Below are 19,836 nucleotides of genomic sequence, written 5' to 3'. Positions count from 1 at the left end.
TATTAGGAGTGCGAGGCCAGCTTTGGGCAGGAGTCACTGCTCTTTTGCACTATGAAGGGTCTTTTTTCATCTGTGTTTTCCTCTCTTTATTTCAGCAATATCTAATAGTTATTTACAAGTCTCCACCTTCACCCAGCCAATATCCTGTTCTTGAGAACATCTGAACTCCCCCTGAGAACACCTGCACTCCTCAGAAACAAAGAGATCCTATGTCATCCCCCTCCCCATATCCTGCTTCTATGTGTATATAACACGGTGTGGGAACAATAAAAATTTGACAGCTTGGTCAGACTTCTTGACTTGCTGGCCGTTCTTTGAGTACCCTTGTGCCCCATTCTCTTTTTCAGGTGATTCCCTGGTCCCAGTTACCGGCCTGCTGGACAGGGCAGTGTGTGGCTTGTCATTGGCCCAAAACAATACAGCAAACTGACTTTGGTCAGAAACCTATAAAATTGTCAATGAAAATAAGCCTCTATGTTTATATAGTTAAATAAGTATGTTCTATGTGGTGCTTTATTACAGTGTCTAACAGAAAGCTGGCCTACAAGGCAGTTTAAACATATCATTTTCTAGTTTTTTGTTAAATTCTATCTATTTGCGTATCCATTGTTCTTCTGGGCTATAGACTTCACTCTGTTGCTGTTTCATCAAGCTTAGAATGTGTATCAGGACCTTGCATTAAAGCCTATGTTAATTTGGAAACCCACCTCACTCAAGAACATGCTGTTATTCTTCCACATATAAATACGTATTTTAAGTTTTCTGAAAACTAACATTTTCTTTTAATACCAAGGCAAACAAAACCCAAACAACAACAAATTAAAAAATTTAAAGGGCTTAAAACACTGTATATTCCTTGCAAATTAATTTACCAAAATACTTTGGGTATATTATGCTCCTATACAGAATCTGAAAGCATGTTTTTCTTGCATAATTTTAAAAAACATATCTGAGTCTCAAATCAAATGTAATTTTAAAAGTATAGTTTTATATGGTTAAAGACTGGGTATCACTCCTCTATTAAAAGAATATAGTAGCAATCCTTATTATCACATTTACTGTTATTCTTATCACGGCTCTAAAGAAACAGTCACCAATGTAGAGTGCCCCAGCTCCCAAGCGTATCAAAATACCATGAATGCTGGGCTACAGTTGCTATTCAATAGATAACACATAAAAAAACCAACTGGGAAAAACTGTATGTATGTGTATACATTTCTATATATTTGTTGGCAACTTCTAGTAAAACGTTTCACCTTCTAGTTGAATACTATTGAATACATAAAAGCAGAACAGAAAACTTTTAAGTATCATAATTTCAATCAGCTTTATTTACTAGACAGCTTTTTACCTGAATGCCTAGATTACGGTCTTGAGCAGTTTCAAGTTCTTTGTTTTTCTCAGTTAACACTTTTACTTGGTTATCTAGACAAAAGGGATGTAATGAACACAGGTACATTAACTAAAATTTGTATTTTCACCCAACTACCACCATCACACATTTTTAAAATGAAGAACTGTAGTCCATACTGATTTATGACTATATTTCAAGTTTGCAAATACATTCCGATCTTAATATATTCCAGACTAAAAGTTTAAGTATGCTACAATCACATATAGATACTTTATTCCCAATCTGGAGTAAAATTAGCAATGTCAATTTTTAAATTCCATTTTCTAGGTCAATTTATATAAAAAAAGCAAGCAGGTCAGGACCAATAAACATTATAATGTGATTTGAACTACATAAAATGTATTCATTACATATTATAATAAACATCTGCAGTTCGATGTTTTTTTTAATCACTAAGAATCATGCCTTTCACATAGAAAAAAATGTTTGTGCTCTTATACTTATGATACATTTATCTTCCTGTATTCAACTCGAATAATTATAATACAGTTATATAAGAAAAATATACATTTGAAAATTTCTTTCATGAAAGCATCTAAAACCAGACATAGAGAAATTCACATTTATAATCCCAGCACTTGGAAGGCAGTGTAACTACAAGGATAGCTACAGCCTAGTCTATAGAGTGACTTGGGGCTCCTCAGGTTAACCTAGTGAGACCTTGCTTCAAAGAGGAAACAAGCAAACCCTACATTATGTACGAGCAATTTTAAAAGATTTATTTTCATTTATGTGCACACATGTGTGCCTGTGTTGAGCAGAAGCATGTGTGTACAGGTGCCTAAGGGAAGCAGAAGTTTTTAGATGCCCAGGAGCTAGAATTTTAGAAGGTTGTGGGTCTTGTCAGTTACTTGATGTAGTAGCTGGGAACTGAACCTGGGTCCTGGAGAAAAGCAAGAGCTCTTAAATCATTTGAGCCATCTCCCCAGTTCCTATGCCCAGGTAATTTAACAAGATTTTTAAAACTCTATTATTATAAAAGAAAACAAACCCCTTACTCTAGATTTTCTATTTTATTTTACTTACTATTTTCTGTAACTGTGTACACAAATACACACACTTCAAGTACAATTGTCCACCATAAGAAGGAGCTCCTTTTGTCTACATTCATTCCTATCTTCACTTACACCACATAAAAGAAGTAATCAGAGCCATTCTCCTAATATTCTTTAGCAACATTTTTGGGCAAGCTTTGTTAAAAAGGTGGCATTCTCCTATGAAGGTCACAGACTTCACCTAAACTCTTTCTCAGGAGTCAGGCTTCATAAAAGAAATATTCTGGACTCATAGCTATAAAAAGAAATAATGAAATCAGTAGGCTTTAATTTTTTTTCCTTTTTTGGTTTTTTTGAGACAGGGTTTTTCTGTGTAGCCTTGGCTGTCCTAGAAATCACTCTGTAGACCAGGCTGGCCTTGAACTCAGAAATTTGCCTGCCCCAGCCTCCCAAGTGCTGGGATTAAAGGCGTGTGCCATCACTGTCCAGCTTTAAATTTTTATTATGAAAACAAATCACTATTTAAATGTTCAAGTACATATTTTAGCTACTTCAATCACTATCAAAAGTACCTTTGATGTGTAAAGCTATGTAAACACATGTGCTTCTAACAACTTTCATCCTTTTTAAAAAAGCCTAGCCATATACATGCGTCCATCTGGCATGCGTGGCAAGAACACTTTTATTATCAGTCAGAATTAGAAACCAGGTCTTCAGACTGTGACAGCCAGTGTCCTTACCATGCCTTTACTGAATGAAGAACAAATGATAAGAACAGAAACTACAAGGGCTCCTGAGGAACCTCCTGAGCATTTTCCCATACTGTAAGTAGATGCTCACAGAGAGGTGTTAGTTTTAGGGAGAGAGAGGGCATTGAGAAGGCACGGCCTGAATGTCTTTACTCAGAGGACAGTGAAGGAAAGCTTAGGCTCCCTCAGAGAGAGCAGTGTGTTTTTTAAGGAAGCAGTGAGTGGGAAGTGTGGGCCCAAGGTCTGTTGACACCATCAAATTAGACTAAAACCACTGTTTCGTGGTTCCGGTTGAGGAAGGTATTTAGAAAGTCTCAAGCATTTAGGATGAGGAAACTCTATGATTTATGAGATATAAAAATGGTCAGTGTTTTCTATTAACAAAAATCTTAATCGATCGATTTTACAATGACGACTCGGGAGGTAGATGCTGGGGTAAAAGTCTGCAAGCTCATAGAGGTAGAGAAAGCACCCAGCTGAAGTCCAGGAACAAATGCCCCCCCCCTCACGATATCTCAAAAAAAAATCTCCTTCAAACCTAATGTTCCTCCCTTCTACTTCCTGACTCCCTTTTACTCTCTGTTTTTTTTTCTTTTCTCTCTCTCTCTTTTTTTTTTTTTTGTTTTGTTTTTCGAGACAGGGTTTCTCTGTGTAGGCCTGGCTGTCCTGGAACTCACTCTGTAGACCAGGCTGGCCTTGAACTCAGAAATCCGCCTGCCTCTGCCTCCCAAGTGCTGGGATTAAAGGCATGAGCCACCACCGCCCGGCTGTTTTTTTCTTTTCTTTTCTTAATAATCCCATGTTTACTTCCTGTCAACTGGTTGCTTGCTCTGCCTGTTTACAATACTCAAGCAGAAAGCTTTTCACATTAAAGGTATATGCCATGGCTGAGCCACACTATAAGTAAAAAGACGAGTTTCTAGTGAATAACACAATTTTGGAGTCCATAGTGTGATCAGTCTACCTCTGGGCCCGAAGGCAGGGGAGCTAGGTGTTTCTTACCTTGTTTGTAACCTTGTTTAGGGCTTTGCTATCTGGAAAGCCTGTTTCCAGGAGAGGCAGGCTCCCTGCCTATGTGACTTTTTCACAAAGGTGTAACTGGGCATCCAAGAACAGTTATAAAGATATCATCAAATACTTACTTAGCTTCTCAAGCTCCAGCCTCAAGTTCTGACACTCCCGGGTTTCATTAACAAGCCTCTCCTGACTCTGGGATAGCCTCTTCTCTATCTCAAAGTATTGTTGTTCTACAAAAGACAAGTCCAAGCACTAAGAATAACATCACGAACACATGCCCTTGAAAACAGTATTAATACCACTATTTATTTCTTCTAATACTGACTGCAAAACTTAAGATACAATATTGGAAAATGTAATCTCATTAAACAGATTAAACACTGAAAAGGACTTTCCCATTATTCTCAACTGGCATAAAACAAAAGACAACATTGCCTAAAAGGAGATTCATAAATTAATTTCATGTAGGCAGGCAGCAATGTTGAATCTTGGAATTTTCTCCAGACTTCAAGAGATTGATAAACAAAAAAATACTTAAGTTAAAAACTGCATTGTTTTAAAAGGTTTAATGTAAAAATAATTTAAATTATACCTACTTATATTTCTGTAAAAATAAACCCGTAGACTTCCCACTGTATTTATCTACTTCATCCCAGTATCAGGACATAAATCACTCAGTATTGACTGTGTGTAAATTAATAAACAGAATACAGTGTATTATACAAATTTCTTTGAATCACAAAATAACTGGATATTTTTACTCATCAACTTTGCTTAATAATGAAACTATATTGAAGAAAAAAAATTAAATCAGGTGAAAATTTCTAATCAATCTACCAAAATACAGACTCCATTCCTTCAATTAATGATAAACCAAAAAAAAAGTAACAAAAATTTGTTTTTTAAATTACTATTTTCTTTCTTCCAAGGATATTCAAGCTACTAAGTCCATAACTTTCTTATACAAAAGCAACTCCAAGAACTTACAAGCATATCTTTTTATTATATATTTACTATCATGTTTCAACACTCTGAGAGAAACACCATATATCCAACTCACGTAGCCCAATTTCACTGCTTTTTCTAGTGCTGTCTTTTTGTGTACAAATTCATCTTTGCGACCATCTACTTCATTATCAGACCACAGGGTGCTTATGCACACTAAGAACAAGGCATCGAAGAGGTGAAATGGGTAAAGGCTTATAAATCCAGGTTAAGTAGAAAACAGGGGGGAATTACTGTCATTTAACGTACAACAAAACAGAATTAGATTAGGATTGCATAGTCCTAAAAATCTGGTTCAAACTGGCCCAAATTCTCCCCAGTTTCTGTCGGTGGGCCCACGTTAGGAGTTCCCACATAAGCCCACGCTAAGTAAAAGAAAACAAGATGGATTTAGACCTGGGAGGTTCCCTCCCCCATCTTACCCCCACCCTTAAAAAAAAATCACACAGCGAGGAGAAAAGAGAAGGCCTATATTACATATGGAGCCTGAGAAGATGCACACCTCACAGGGGAGAGTGCAAGCGTGCAAAGAGGAAGGTCGAGCCACAGCTCCAAAGGAGAGCGCGAAGAGCTTCTCACTTACCACTCTCCACCTTAAATTTCTCGTGCCGCCCCTTCAGGCAGTCGATCTCGGACTGCTGTTCGGCCAAGAACTTCTCAAGTTTGTTCTGGGTCGACTTAGGTAGCTTGTTCAGCTCCGGGCGCTCCAACACTTGCTGCAACACCGCCGCCATGTCGGCCGGGGTCGCGACAGCAGCGGCTGAAGGAGAAGCGAAGGAGCAAGGAGAAGTGCGGAGCCCAGACGCCTGTGCCGCTCCGTCCGCCGCCTCGCTCGCAGTCTCCCGCGCGCCTGCCCGCCGGAGACTCCCGCGGCGGGACCCTGGGAAATAGAGTCCCGCGTCAGACGTAGCGAGGGCCGCGCCTCCGCGCCCTCTATGCGCACGCAGCCGCCGGAAGCTATGCACGCTGGGAATGCGAGTTCACAGCAGCCTCTGCCCCAGTTCTTTTGGTTTCACCGGTTTCCAGATCCAAAGGCTCTTGGGAACTGTAGTGTATTTTTTCACCCGTTTCCGCTAACTCAGCCCGCACCTCCCGTTCCACTTCCTTCTTTCTCCCCGCCCCCGGCTCCCCTCCAATGGCTGTGAGGAGTGGCCGCGCGGTGGCGCTATATAAGTACTCAGCAACCCTCGTCCTTCCCCGAGGAGCAAGACGACCTTACCGTCGAAACTCCGGGATGTCATGAGTACTCCTCTGTGGCCACTTCTAGGAATCGAGCCACCAGAGGGCATGGATCACGACAGGGCGTCTCGACAGGCTCTGGGCTACCGCCCCGATCTCAATGGTGCCCCGAAAGGGGCGGGGTGCAGGCCTCACTCGCTTTGATAGAAGAGCTGCGGAGATGGATGCGGACGACTAGCGTCATCAGTCTGCGCCCGTTGGAGCCGAGACCCTGGTTTGGAGTAGGAAGTGTCTGCTGTCGCTTTCTGATGAAATCATTGGCCGTGGCAGTGGGACCTGAGTGGCACCTGGCCTTTGAAGGTAGCTACTTGTACCCTAACACGAGTTCTCTTTCTGACAGAAGGTTCGAGGGACTTTTTTTTTTTTTTTTTTTTTTTTTTTTAATGCCTCATGTGCACATTCTGAGAACAAGTGAGTCGGCCAAGGAATGTGTGCGCACTCGGGCACCAACAGCTTCCTTTTCAGGGGGAGAAAAGGAAGGCTATAGGAAAAGAAAGGAACATCTGGAACAGTCACTCTGGTGCACACTCAGGCGGGGTTCTGAGGAGGTTAGCCTATGTCAAACCTCGTACCTACATGCTTTTGTGGGTGTGAAGTACTTAGCGATTTAGTGCGAATTAAAGTAGTCTGGTTAATATTTTAAACAGAAAGAAATCACGAAGACTTTTGTTGTTTATGTAGTAAGATGATACTGCTTACAAATGTCTGATGTTGACGTTTTTAATAGAAAAACATTTTAAGACGGTTTTATTGAGACACTTGTCATTTTGCCACAGTAACAGAACTATGTTTGTTTTTAGATCACGATTCAGCAGTGTCAGTATATACTTTGTTTCATGGCTGGTTACTTTTCTGGAAGAATTTGTTAACTCTTGATTGGAAATAAGGATAGCACATGCCTGTGGTCTCAGCTACTAGGATTGAGAGCTGGGAGGGTTATCATTCCAGGACAGCCTATGTTAGTAAACAGGCTCTGACTTAATGAAGGGGGGTGGGAGGGATTAAGTTAATAGGGATTTTACATTAGTTTCAGTTCACAAGCTGAAGAAGAGAACAGGAGATGTTCCTTGCAGCGATTTAATTGAAGGACTGAATGTTTGTTGCCAGCGTGAGCAACTTAAGTTCCATCTTTCCCACTCACTAGTTTGTCATTTGGAGGAGTTATTTAACGTTTCCTTTTGATTTCTTTATGTATAAAACAGAGATGGCAAGAATAGTGCTTACTTTGCAGGAATTTGTATTAAATATCAGTACCTGTGAAGTACTTTTAAAAAATGCCCCTGTAGAACAGAAGCTATATAGATAATTATCATTGCATTACCGTCTACCTAAGTGGCTGTTATCATGAGTTGTCTCATGGCAGCGGCCATACTATTCACATTTGTGCCTTCCCACCTCACACAATTTGTAGAAAATAGTAATTTTACAGTAGACTTGGGTAAACAAATTGCAGTCTCTCTGCCTCTTAACAAACTAATCCGAAATTCAGCTCTTGTATTTTAGAAATGAGAACATCGAAGTTCACCAATAAATTATCATAGAGGATGAAGCTAAGGGGCGAATCTAAAATAAGAAATTAGATGTGGTGATTAATGGTTTCATTATTTCCTTATCCCAAGAGTGAGAAATAACTTTGCTTTCTCATGGCTAATTGGTAATTATGATAAATGTTATTGTTGGTTTGTTTTCTTTCTGTGTCTTCTGAAGCAGGGTTTCACTATTTAGATCAGATTGTCCCAGAACTCACTATATAGCTTTGGCTGGCCTCCGGTTCAAGGCATTAAGTCTGCTTCAGCTTCTGGGGTGCTGGAGTTCCAGGCTGGCAGCACCATATCTGGCTAGGACTCTTGTCCCTTCCTGCCTTTCTTTTCTGAAAGGATTTTTAGATTTATTATCATTTTGTGTGTATACCTGTGTAAGTATGCTACATGTGTGCAGACTTGAGAAGTGGGGGTCAGAGTTCCTGGAGCTGCAGCTGAAGGCATTTGCACACCACTCAACTTAGATGCTGGGAACTGAACTCAAACTCCGTGGAAAGCAGCGAGCACTCCTAACCATCACTCTGGCCCCCAGGGAGTTGTTTCTTACAGCACTGTGCTAAGAATTCCAAAGCTGCATTTCAGTTGTACAAAAAAAGAATGTCCTATTTAGTAAATGATCACTACAAGACGTAGAACAGTTTTGGGATTGAGCCACTTTTTTTGTTCTATTGCCTGTCCACTAATGGTATAACATCACAAATAACTCCTCCCCCTAAAAATGGTAAATTTTATTTCTTGTAATTTAGGCTGTTTAATTGGCTGTCAACAATGGGAAGAACCTACATTGTAGAAGAGACTGTTGGCCAGTATCTTTCAAGCATCAGCCTCCAGGGAAAACCTTTTGTTTCTGGTCTTTTGATAGGACAGGTATGTATATGTCTGCTACTCGGCAGATTGATTAAAAACCAATTACTCATTAGTTTCAATTAAATACACCATTTACTAGTAAATTCAAAGTTGTGATGTGGAAGAAACATAATGTTAAGAAGTTAACCTAAAATGGATCTTTGAGTTAATATTTGAAAGAGTAGGAAACGTGGCCAAAGCTTAAATAAGTATGATCATTTTTTCTCTTTGGTACTTTGAAAGTAACTTATAATGTCAAAAGGTCACAATGTAAGCATTCACTGACCAGATGATTCACATTTTGCATTTGTATTTTGGACTGGATACACAGCTCAGTTGGTACTTGCCCAACATACATATAAATAACGCCCTAAGTTTTATCCCCTGAGTTACTGGTAGTTGTCATAGTGGTCAAAGTCAGGATCAGTTCTTTACAAGTTCTTGGCCTCTTACCCAAATAATTGAAAATAAGGACACACATTTGCAAATGTGACAAGATAACTTTGTAAGGAGCAAAGCAGGAATCCAGATGCACTGCAAGCCACGCAAGGAAGGTAAGTGCCCAAATTGTATTTGTGGCTTAGTTTTATAGGGTTCAAAAGATGAGCATTCTGGCCTCTAAGAATGTAGGTTTTGTAGCTGTCTATTTTGGTTGCTAGGTTAAATAAAGTCTGATATTCATTTTCCCAAATGTACCTGTCCTTCCCCATAATCTACTTGATAAATTCAACTTAATGCCTAGGTATAAGATTTTTTTTTCTGCAATGTTCACTTGATGGACATTGTATCTAAACATTTAAAACCGTTTTATTTCTTCTTACCAGATATGTTGGGAATACACTTCAATAGAAACTAACTAATGTGATTCTTACCAAGGACAAGGAAATCTATATCGTTGCTTAGAGATGGAAGAAATATGTAGCTTGATACAGACAGGGCCTGAGGGGGTGAGGCTGCTAGGAGAGAGGTGTTTGTGCATGGTTCCTGCAGGTTAAGGGACCAGGCTACAAAGTATATTATAAGAGGGTACAGGTTTGCAATGACCCAAGTGAAATGGGGTCCCAGCCCTAAGAGACAACTCTTTAATCAAGCAATACTCTTTTGTATAAGCTTGAAAATGATTTTCTGGAAGTAATACTTATTTCAAGATGATGCTAATGATCACTAGAGAGTTTCAGGTCATATTTGGAGATAACACTATTCTAACGTAAGATTATGAGCTTTATTAGCTAATTTAGGGGAATCATGCTTTAATGAGAAACAACTTTGAATTTTGTTCCAAATCTCCTTTGTTCTTTTGATGCATCTATGTAAGTTTTTTTTCAATTATTGCAATGCAAGTAAAATAAACAAGGTCATTTGTCATTTTGTAAATAAGATTTTTGTATTTGCTAAACATCCAATAAATTACAGAGAAAGTAAGTAAAATAATTGAAATATTGACTAAGCATATTATATTTAGCAAGCATATTATGTTTAATTCCTATAATTATATGAATTATGTCAGTTCACTTATACATTCAACAACAACAACAACAACAATAAAATTTTGTTGCACAATTTTGTATAGCCCTGAGCAGCCTCTAATTGTTTGTAGTCCAGGATGAGCTTGAACTACTGCTTGTACTTCCTGAGTGTGCTGGATTACATATGTATGCCATCATGCCTGGTTGACATGGCTCTGGTGATTGATACCAGAGCCTTCTACGTGCTAGACAATCATTGTACCAACTGAATTACACCCACTGTTCTAGAATCTAGTGGTCTAAAGACCACTGTATAATTTATATTGTGGATGTCCAAGTAAATAGTTGCTATTACATACATTAAAGATAAATAGCATATGAGAGACATATCACAAGGCTGTTCACTAAAATCCGTACCCAGGAGTAGAGTATTAACAATTTAAATTGCTGTAAATACTGTTTAGTTTTTGCATGATGTATCTAATTCTTCAATGAGATATAACTGTAATGAGCTTTTACAATTTGTTTTTAAAGTGTTCTTCACAAAAGGATTATGTGATTCTTGCCACTAGAACACCACCCAAAGAAGAACAAAATGACAACCTCAAACATCCGAGAGCTAAGTTGGATAATTTGGATGAAGAATGGGCCACAGAACATGCCAGCCAGGTAATATGATCTCATTATAAACAAAAGAAAAAAATGTTTCCTGGGTCACAGTCTAAAATTTTAAGAGTATTTTTCCTTAAATTCATGCCATTGGTTATATTTAAAACAGTTTTAGAGAAGGCTCTGAACATGAATGGTTCTTAGGTAATTGAAGAAGTCAGAGAACACGTTCAATGCATCAAGGGCAATATAATGTGAGTAAATGACACAGACAATACTAGGAAAAGAGCCAGCAGTTGGGCAGTTTGGTAGCTGAAACACAGAGCATGTAGCAAAATGTAATTAAATACAAGGCTCGTTTATGAGTGGCTTTGGAATGCAGTCCTAAAAAAAGTACACTTGGTAGACAAAAGCCCAGTGGTATGAGCAGGCAGTCATGGTTTTTAGAAATGTAGCCTTAAAAAAAGTATATGTCTGTGGCCATCAGTAAATCTGTCAGGCTCCATCGTATGAGCCCACACCTGTGAGTCTATGGCCAGTACAAATTGGACTCACTGTGCTATTTAAAAAATAAAAGAAGAAGAGGTTGTCTTAGGCTTTCATTGCTAGTAAGAAACAGTGACTAAGGCAACTCTTATAAAGAAAACCCTTTAATTGGGTCTGGCTTACAGTTTCAGAGGTTTAGTCCATTATTGTCATGGTGGGGAGCATGGTGGGTATGGTGCTGGAGAAGAAGCTGAGAGTTCTACATCTGGATAGTCAGGAGTCTGTGTGTCACATTGGACAGAGCTTGAGCAAGAGACCTCAAAGCCTACCCCCACAGTGACAGACTTCCTCCAACAAAGCCATACCTACTCCAACAAGACCACGATTCCTAATGGTGCCACTCCCCATGCATGGGCCAAGCATTCTGACACATGAGTCTATGGGGGCCATATCTATTCAAACCACCACAAGTGGCACGTAAGTAGGAAGAGCATAGAATATTGCGGCTGGATCTGGAAAAAGTGGGGGATGAATATTATCAAAGATACTGCATATAAGTCTCAGAGTATTAATAAAAGCATTGTATTAAGAAATACAATGATAAACTTTTACATCTACTTATTTTAAAAAAAGGTTAAAGCAATCGATTTGCCAGTAATTTATAAGATAACATTGATATTGGCACAGTACTAATGGAGAGTATAGTCTGAAGACAAAAGAGAAACTATATCTAAAGCAATAGTCTAAACCAATGAGAGTATGAACATAAACTAGATTCTGAGCTTTTTGAGGGCAGGAGTTACATTTCTTGTATTTATGGCTGTAATCCGAGAGCCTAGCACAGCATTTCTATGGTTCATAGTGTGACTTGTAAAATACTTAATTAAAAATGTGTGAATAAATTGGCTTAAACTTCATTAGTAATTTCAGAAAAAGAGTCATGAAAATTCAGTGACTAAGTGGATTGTCAGTAAAAAACTTAGAAAAGACAAATAGCCAAGAATGGCTGAGATCCTGGCTGAGATTTTTCCCTTGGGTGTTTGTGAGGACAACACTGCTGTTATGAGAGGAGGAAATGGTCTTAGCAGTTGCTGAAAAACCAATAAATATGATAATTCATTTAAAAATATTTCTTGAATGAGTAGTAGCATAGAATAATAATAAAGATTATTAATGTAAGATAAAAGTAGAAATGCTGTATTTCCTTCTCAACTTAAAAACCTCTAAGATGCATAAATGTTATATATTTGTGATTGGTGAATAGTATACAATAATGCTATTATCTTTTAAAGAAGGTATTATTTTAATAACCATTGGTATATATAAATATTGTTCTATTCTAAATTTACTTTTGCTTTCTTACAATTTTTTTCTTTTTCCATGTGTTTGTAGTGTGCATGCATGCTTGTGTGTGTGCTTATTTGCATATGTGTAAGTGGAGGCTCAAGGTTTATAACAGTAATTTTTCTTAATCACTCTGCCATGTTATTCTTTGAGGCAGTCTCAGGTAAGTCCAGAGCTTAGTGATACAGCTTGTTTTGCTACCCAACTTGCTCTAGGGAATCCTGTCTTCAAGGGATTGAAGGATTCCATCCTTCTCATGGAATTACAGGCTAGCACACATGGCCACCCAGCATTTACATGGGATGTTGGGATTTGAACTCCAATCTTTTTGCTTGTGCAGCAAGTGCTTGAGCCACTGAGCAACCCCCACCTTCCCTATGAAATCTGATGTGTCTTGTTTAACTTATATACAAGACATGCATGCATTATATATATATACATGTACATTCATGCTGCATGTATTTGCATGCAGCATGAATGTACATATATATATATATAATGCTACATGTAGTTGATATTTTTACCTCTAGAAAGAGTTAACTTTGTATTGATTTTTAAAGCTATATAGGTTTCCTTTGATAAATATGGGAACTTAGTTATATTTGTCATGCTGATTAAATGGAATTTATGAGCTAACATAGTACTGATATAGTAGAAATTAGGCTTTAATATCTAATTTTCTAAGGCTTAACTTTGTGTTTGTTCACTTATACCAAAAATCTATTTATAAAAGCTAGCAAAAGTGCTTATTATTACTGAATGTGGCTGGCAGAGAAAAATGTGTAGTTTTAAAACTAGACACAATCATGTGAAGGGAAAAAAGAAATAGAGGGCAGATTACTATATGCATATCAAAGACTATATGATTTTACAGGGCAGTCCTGTGGAAGTTCAATGATCAAAGTACCAGGGAAGACATCTTCAGGTTGGCTTTGAAGTTACCTCACTGAATTCAGAAGTAGGAGTGTAAAAGAAGTCAGTTTAGGCTGAGGAAAAAGCCTGAGGAAAGGCATAGAATTAGAAAGCCTAAGAGCCATATGTTGTGAACAGGGATTACCTTTGAATGATGCTTGAATGTTTCAGAGAAAGTAGATCAACAATATCTTTGAACATCACACTGGCCAGATTCTGGGAAGATTAAAATCCCAGTCTAAGGTAAAATACTTATTTTGCAAAGAGTTAGAAGACCATTGAAAAAATTTCAGAAGCTAACTTTTCAAATCTTAAGAGAAAGGATTGATGCACCTAAACAAGTTATCAAATTGTTTATAAAGTGATTTTAAGTTATAGAGTTGAGGGTGCTCAGGGAAGGGTTATGCATATAGTATACTCCAGTGTTTCAGCTGCCTCTGCCTGGATTGATCCTGTATGTATAATTGGTCCTGGATAGGTATTTGATGATTTAAAGTTTACTGTATCAAATAGAATAGACTGGCATGTTTCTGATAGCTAATACTGTCTTTTTATCTTTAGGTGTCCAGAATGCTCCCTGGAGGACTTGTGGTTCTTGGAATATTTATTATCACAACTTTAGAACTAGCAGATGATTTTCAAAATGCTCTGCGCAGAGTAAGTACAGTGTAGCAAAAACTCTTAATGACATCAAAGTTACATATTTTACTTAATTATATGCATATGTATTGATCTTAAGCATATGTATATTGGTGTTCCATAATTCTTTATGCTAGAATCATGCTTAAATAGCTTGTTCTATTTGTTTGCAGATCTTTTGTGTAATAAATCTAAATATTAAAGCTATGTATTTTTAAATAATCTTTAAGGTTTATTTATACATGTACATATGGTGGGGTGAAGGTCATGCACCTACCATGGTGATCTTGTGGAGCTCAGAGGATGACAGCTTTTCAGATTCAGTACTCTCCCATCTTTTCATGGATCCCAGGGATTGAACTCAGGCTGTCTGGCTTCCCTGGCAAATGCCTGCTGAGCTATCTTACTGGCCCTTAAAACAGTTTTCCAAAAGATGATATCATAACATTATATAACAAGTCAGAATGGTTTAACTGTTTTTCTTGTGCAATAACCTTTTTTTTTTTTTTTTTTTTTTTTTTTTTTGTTGACTTTCCACTCACTGGGAAGTGATTGCAGTAATATAAAGTTGTGCTAGTCACATCTTTTTAAGCTCTGTGATTAATAAATAAACAACAGTCACACACTTATTCTTTACTCCTGAACAGGGTGCATATCCTGCATCTCTTACATTTTTTTGCTTTGCTACTATATAAGAAAATCAGGCAGTGTAATCCAAGCTGTTTTCTCTTAAACTCAAACCTAAAACAGTCTTCAGGAAGCTTACATCTCTCTACATACAAGATCCGCACACACTTTCCTTGCGAGCAAGAGGGACCTTATACCATTCAGAAGCACAAAGCTGGCTGGGGGGGGGGGGCAATTTAAAAAATATACACCTAGAGCCGCAGGTGCTGTGTTTGTAACCTCCACTTCAGATATTTCACCCTTGTCTTTGACAGGTTTTGCCTTGGAAGAAAAGGATGTACTTCCTTCCTGGACTATTTTCAGTTTTTTGTACTCTGCCATTTTAAGTAAATTTGCCTTTTTCTGATGCTCATCATTTTTGACAGTTTGGAATACACTTTGAATCTCTGTGCATCTGTTGTGTAGTTTTCTCTCTCAACCTAAAATCACCTGGGAAGAAGTCTTACTGAAGCATTGTCTAGATCAGATTGTCCCATGCATGGCTGTGGGAGGTTATCTTGCTTGTTAACTGCTATGCAGTCTCAGCCATTGTGAGGAGCAGATTCCCAAGGAGGGTTCCCGTGTATGTTCTCTCTTCGCTCTCTTCAGACAGACAGTTTTGCCTGCATAATGAGACTCTCTCAATTAAAAAAAATAGAAAAGAAATAGTGTATCTTAAGGGATACTGCAAGAAATAACTTTATAAAATGTATTGGTCATTATATAATACTTTCAGAGAGCAGTTTCTTTGATATCAGGAAACTATGGGTCTCTTGATTGGTTGTTTTCAGCCTATAGACTATAAGAAGTAGATAATAAATTAGACCCCTCCACACAGTATTATAAGAATGCTTGGAGCCACATTCATGACCTTCTAGCCTCCAAGGCCATGTTTTATAGTTAATATTTCTGACACAAATTAGGTAACTGTTCTGATTTTTTTTCTCCTATTTTTACTACTTTTATGGTTTGTGAAATTTAAAAAGAAATGCTAACTGGGCATGTGGTTAAAATGTCACTTATTCCATTTATAACAAATCAAGTTTGTATTCTATATTTCATATAAATAATAGTTGCTCAAAATTTATCATGTCCAGTTTATTATTAATTATAGGAAATTATGTTTTTAACTTAAAACTCAATTTTAGGGGCTGGAGAGATGGCTCAGTGGTTAAGAGCACTGACTGCACTTCCAGAGGTCCTGAGTTCAATTCCCAGCAACCACATGGTGGCTCACAACCATCTATAATGGGGTTCTGATGCTCTCTTCTGGTGTGTCTGAAGACAGTGACAGTGTACCCACATACATGAAATAAATAAATAAATAAATTAAAAAAAAAAACTCAATTTTATGTGAATTATTTTGTGAAGTCACAAATGGTTAATATATTATATAGTTCATGAAATTGTCATCATCATTTTCCATATTTATATTTTGCAATGAATTCATGTATATTTTTCTGTCTTTCAGCTAATATTTTCTATGGAAAAATCTATGAGTAGAAAAAGACTATGGAATGTCACAGAGGACGAGGTCTCAGAACGAGTGGCACTTCACATTTGCTCTTCTACAAAGAAGTATCTTTTATTTAGTGTTTATGGTTGATGTGTGTGGTTCTGACTAGTTCTGACTGGCAGTACTAGTGTTGTTGACAAGCCCACACCACCTACAGTGTACCCTGCAACAAACCAGCTTTTCCTCTCCTCCCCCCAAAATCATGTGCTATGCAAATCACATACCCACAGTTCTTTCCTTAAATTTATTTTAATCATTCTTGTGAAGAAAAGACTATTAAGTTTGTCTTTAAAGAGCACATTGTTGCCAGTCCGTTGTGGCCCATGTCCTTATTCGGTACTTGGGAGGCAGAGGCAGGTGGATTTCTGTAAGTTTGAGCCTGGGAGTGAGTTCCAGGACAGCCATGGCTACACAGTGAAACCCGACTTCTAAAAAATCAGAACCAACAAAAACAACAAACTCACATTTTTATGGATTAGGGCTGCTGATAATGATATTAACAGTAATAATGGCTATTAATCATATGCTGAGTTAGGTAAAGTTGGATAGAGACAGGATTTAGGATTCTGGTTTCTTTGCCAGCTCTCTATCCATGTTTATTTTTCACTGTAGGTTCTTCTCAGAGACAAGCTAAAGCAACTAAGGTTTTTGTTATGTTAGTATAATTTTCACCTTCATTTCTTAAAGCTAAAATGTGTAATTTGAAGCACCCAGAATTGAGCTGGGTCGTGTAGAAATTCTTCTGCCTTTGTGTGTCATGTGGCTTCCTTAGCCTCTGTCCTCTGTAGCTCCCAGGATAGACAGTCACTAACGAAGAGACAGCCCAAGGACCCTCTACATTAGCACTTGGAGAAGACAAAGTCCAAAAAGAAACTTTTACTGCAGAAGATGTATGTTTAATACACTTTAACACTTGCCTGGAAAGTATCAGAACCCAGTAAATCAGTGCATCTAAGTTCTTATATGCATAAAGAACATTTATGCGTATAAGAACAAATGTTCTTGGGCTTGATCCCATCCAGATAGCACCCCTATATGCTATGTAGAGCATGTTGGAGCAAGAACCCAAAGGTGCTTCTCTTCATTTATTACAATTAGCAGTATTTATAAGCAGAAGGAAATTTGTGTTTTGTTTGCTTTTTTAAGCACCATAAGTACTATAGTCAGCAATTAATATACATACATAATATATAAACACTTATTTACATATATGTATAGTTATATATCTATATATGCCTTTTAAGTATATGAAGTACTGTAATTTGTAGGCACTTGGAGGTAGGTACCATTTTTAGTTTTTGGATTATATTTTATTATCAAGAATTCTTTTGGAATCATTTATGACCTTAATTAGTAAAGAATATCTTGTCGAACTTATGATGTCCATGATCCAAAGGTAAGAAAAACCACTCTTGAAAGATTTTTTTTCTGTTTTAAAAGTAAAAATTCATCTTTGTTTAGTTTTACTAATTTCCAGTGCCATCACTTCTTTTCAGTGTGTATGACCACTTGCAGTTTTTTGCTTTGTTTTGTTAATCTCCTGGTTTATGTTTGAGAAGCTATGCTAAAGGCACTGAGAAGTTTGTGTAGCTGCATGGCATAGTCAGCCAGCTCCCAGTGTGGTTCAGAAAGCAAACCAGCATTTGCTTAAAAGCAGTGTGAAAATGACTGAGCACAGAGAGCACAGCCATCCACGGGCAGCTCTGAGAACACTTGCTGCAGCCAGCATCTTTACCGTGGATTGTTGAGGCCACCAGGGAAGTGGGAGCCTAGAGCACCGGTTAGAATTCTCCACAGCTTTCTGATCCCTTTTCTACCTACCCCTCGAGGGTTGCCAAGATTGTCGAGCTTGTATGAAAGTACTAACTAATGCTTGATCACTTTATTACTTCTGTTTCCCTTAAATCAGGGAAATTGGTCAACAGTTCAGGATTTTAGCTTGTTTGAATTATTGATTTTATGCCTTATATTATTTTCTTAATGCACGTGTTTTACCTAAGCCATATCATGTTTTGTTTTTCCACCTTTTTCCTGATAAAGAGTTCAGCAAGACCCGCAGATTGGAAGTATCAGAGTAGAGTGTCTGCCTCATGGCTGTCTCTAGACTGTACTGTTCATGTTAACATTCACATCCCACTGTCGGCTACTTCTGTCAGTTACACTCTGGAAAAAAACACCAAGGTATCAACGTCACATATGTTTTCTTCAGTGATGGCTGAGTGGGCACTCTGCTGTTAATCTGGTTGTGACATTTAGAATCCTCAAAACTTGGACTCTAGTTTAAATGATTGTTGTTATATGCATAAAGAACTTGTTACTCTGGCTGGGTTAGGAAATTTTTTAGCATAAGTAATATCATACTACTAGTATATTTAGCATAGCAGGAACTTAATGAATACTTACTAATTAGCATATGTAGAGTTTAATTATGTCCATAGATCTAATGATGACCTTATGTTGACCCTGATTCATTTTGCCGTATGTTTTCATTCCTTTGTTTTTCTTCATTGCTCTCTTGTTTGTATCTAATTTTTCTTCTTTAACACTGCTTTATGATACACAATTCTCATATGTCTGCTTTTTAAAAGTTCAAAGGTAGTATTGGATTTTATTTCTTTGCTCATGTAGTTAAGACTTTGAAATTTGTGGTATACATTTTAGGAAAAGATCAGAAAATTTATTAAATATGGACAAGGTGCTAAAAGATTAGGACTGTGTTTTAATTTATGATACTAGATTTAGACATTGTGTTATTGACACCTGGACATTTTCAAGATTTCAGTGTAGCAGGTGGAGAAGAGTACACTTTAGGAGGCTTGTTTAGGATAACTATATCTGAAAGATTTTGTGTCATTTTTAAGAGTGGACTTATACGCTGGGCCAAGCAAATAGAAAATGCTGTTTATCTGATTAATGGACAAGTTAAAGGCAACGATTGTGACCTATTAGAAGGACAGGTGAGTTAAGAAAAACATTGTCTTATTTATGAAATAATTCTTTTAGGGAAAATAGATTTATCTTTAGTCCTTGCTTTTATACAATCAGTTTCAGTTATTCATTTCTAGGATCTTTTGTTTTTTAATTTATTTATTTTCATGCAGAGTCTCTCTGTAGCCCTGGCCTCAGACTCACAAAGATCTGTTTGCCTCTGCCTCCCAAGTCCTGGGATTCCAGGTGAGCACCACCGTCCTGAGCTCTAGTATCTTTTAGAGTAAAGGACAGATGTTTTCTCAGAAAATGGTAGGAAGAGGCTATTTCTGGATACTGAAGACACTGAGTCCTGGAACTAGGAGTGTCATCTGCATCTAAAGTCTATCTCATCTCCAAATTTTAAAAGCTTATTCAAAACTAAATACCATCTACAGTTCTGTATGGAAGGCTCTACTGGGGTC

The 19,836-nt window shown here is 37.6% G+C and overlaps 2 protein-coding genes across 4 annotated transcripts in view; one reads left to right on the top strand and one right to left on the bottom strand.

Annotated features, from left to right (window-relative positions):
- Tpr (translocated promoter region, nuclear basket protein) overlaps positions 1-6,540 on the bottom strand; it is a 57,530-nt gene extending 50,990 nt beyond the window's left edge. The window contains exons 1-4 of the mRNA XM_034513043.2: positions 6,400-6,540; positions 5,764-6,060; positions 4,301-4,405; positions 1,352-1,425 (exon numbers count right to left, since the gene is read on the bottom strand). Of these exons, the coding sequence (XP_034368934.1) occupies positions 1,352-1,425; positions 4,301-4,405; positions 5,764-6,060; positions 6,400-6,469 (546 nt within the window). The 5' untranslated portion in view covers positions 6,470-6,540. The remainder of the gene's footprint in view (positions 1-1,351; positions 1,426-4,300; positions 4,406-5,763; positions 6,061-6,399) is intronic.
- Positions 6,541-6,580: 40 nt separating this feature from the next.
- Odr4 (odr-4 GPCR localization factor homolog) overlaps positions 6,581-19,836 on the top strand; it is a 28,782-nt gene continuing 15,526 nt past the window's right edge. Inside the window, exons 1-8 of one of the 3 annotated variants that reach the window (XM_034513052.2) lie at positions 6,581-6,719; positions 8,707-8,827; positions 10,807-10,941; positions 14,185-14,280; positions 16,400-16,506; positions 17,804-17,840; positions 18,485-18,625; positions 19,306-19,401. In XM_034513052.2, the coding sequence (XP_034368943.1) occupies positions 8,729-8,827; positions 10,807-10,941; positions 14,185-14,280; positions 16,400-16,506; positions 17,804-17,840; positions 18,485-18,625; positions 19,306-19,401 (711 nt within the window). In that variant the 5' untranslated portion in view covers positions 6,581-6,719; positions 8,707-8,728. Of the gene's footprint in view, positions 6,720-6,903; positions 7,004-8,706; positions 8,828-10,806; positions 10,942-14,184; positions 14,281-16,399; positions 16,507-17,803; positions 17,841-18,484; positions 18,626-19,305; positions 19,402-19,836 lie in introns of those variants that run through there. The other 2 variants (XM_034513051.3, XM_034513053.2) reach the window with 2 other exon arrangements.

The sequence above is a fragment of the Arvicanthis niloticus genome, chromosome 10, assembly GCF_011762505.2.
Source record: "Arvicanthis niloticus isolate mArvNil1 chromosome 10, mArvNil1.pat.X, whole genome shotgun sequence".
NCBI lineage: Eukaryota > Metazoa > Chordata > Mammalia > Rodentia > Muridae > Arvicanthis > Arvicanthis niloticus.
This window is presented reverse-complemented; position numbering and strand designations above follow the sequence as displayed.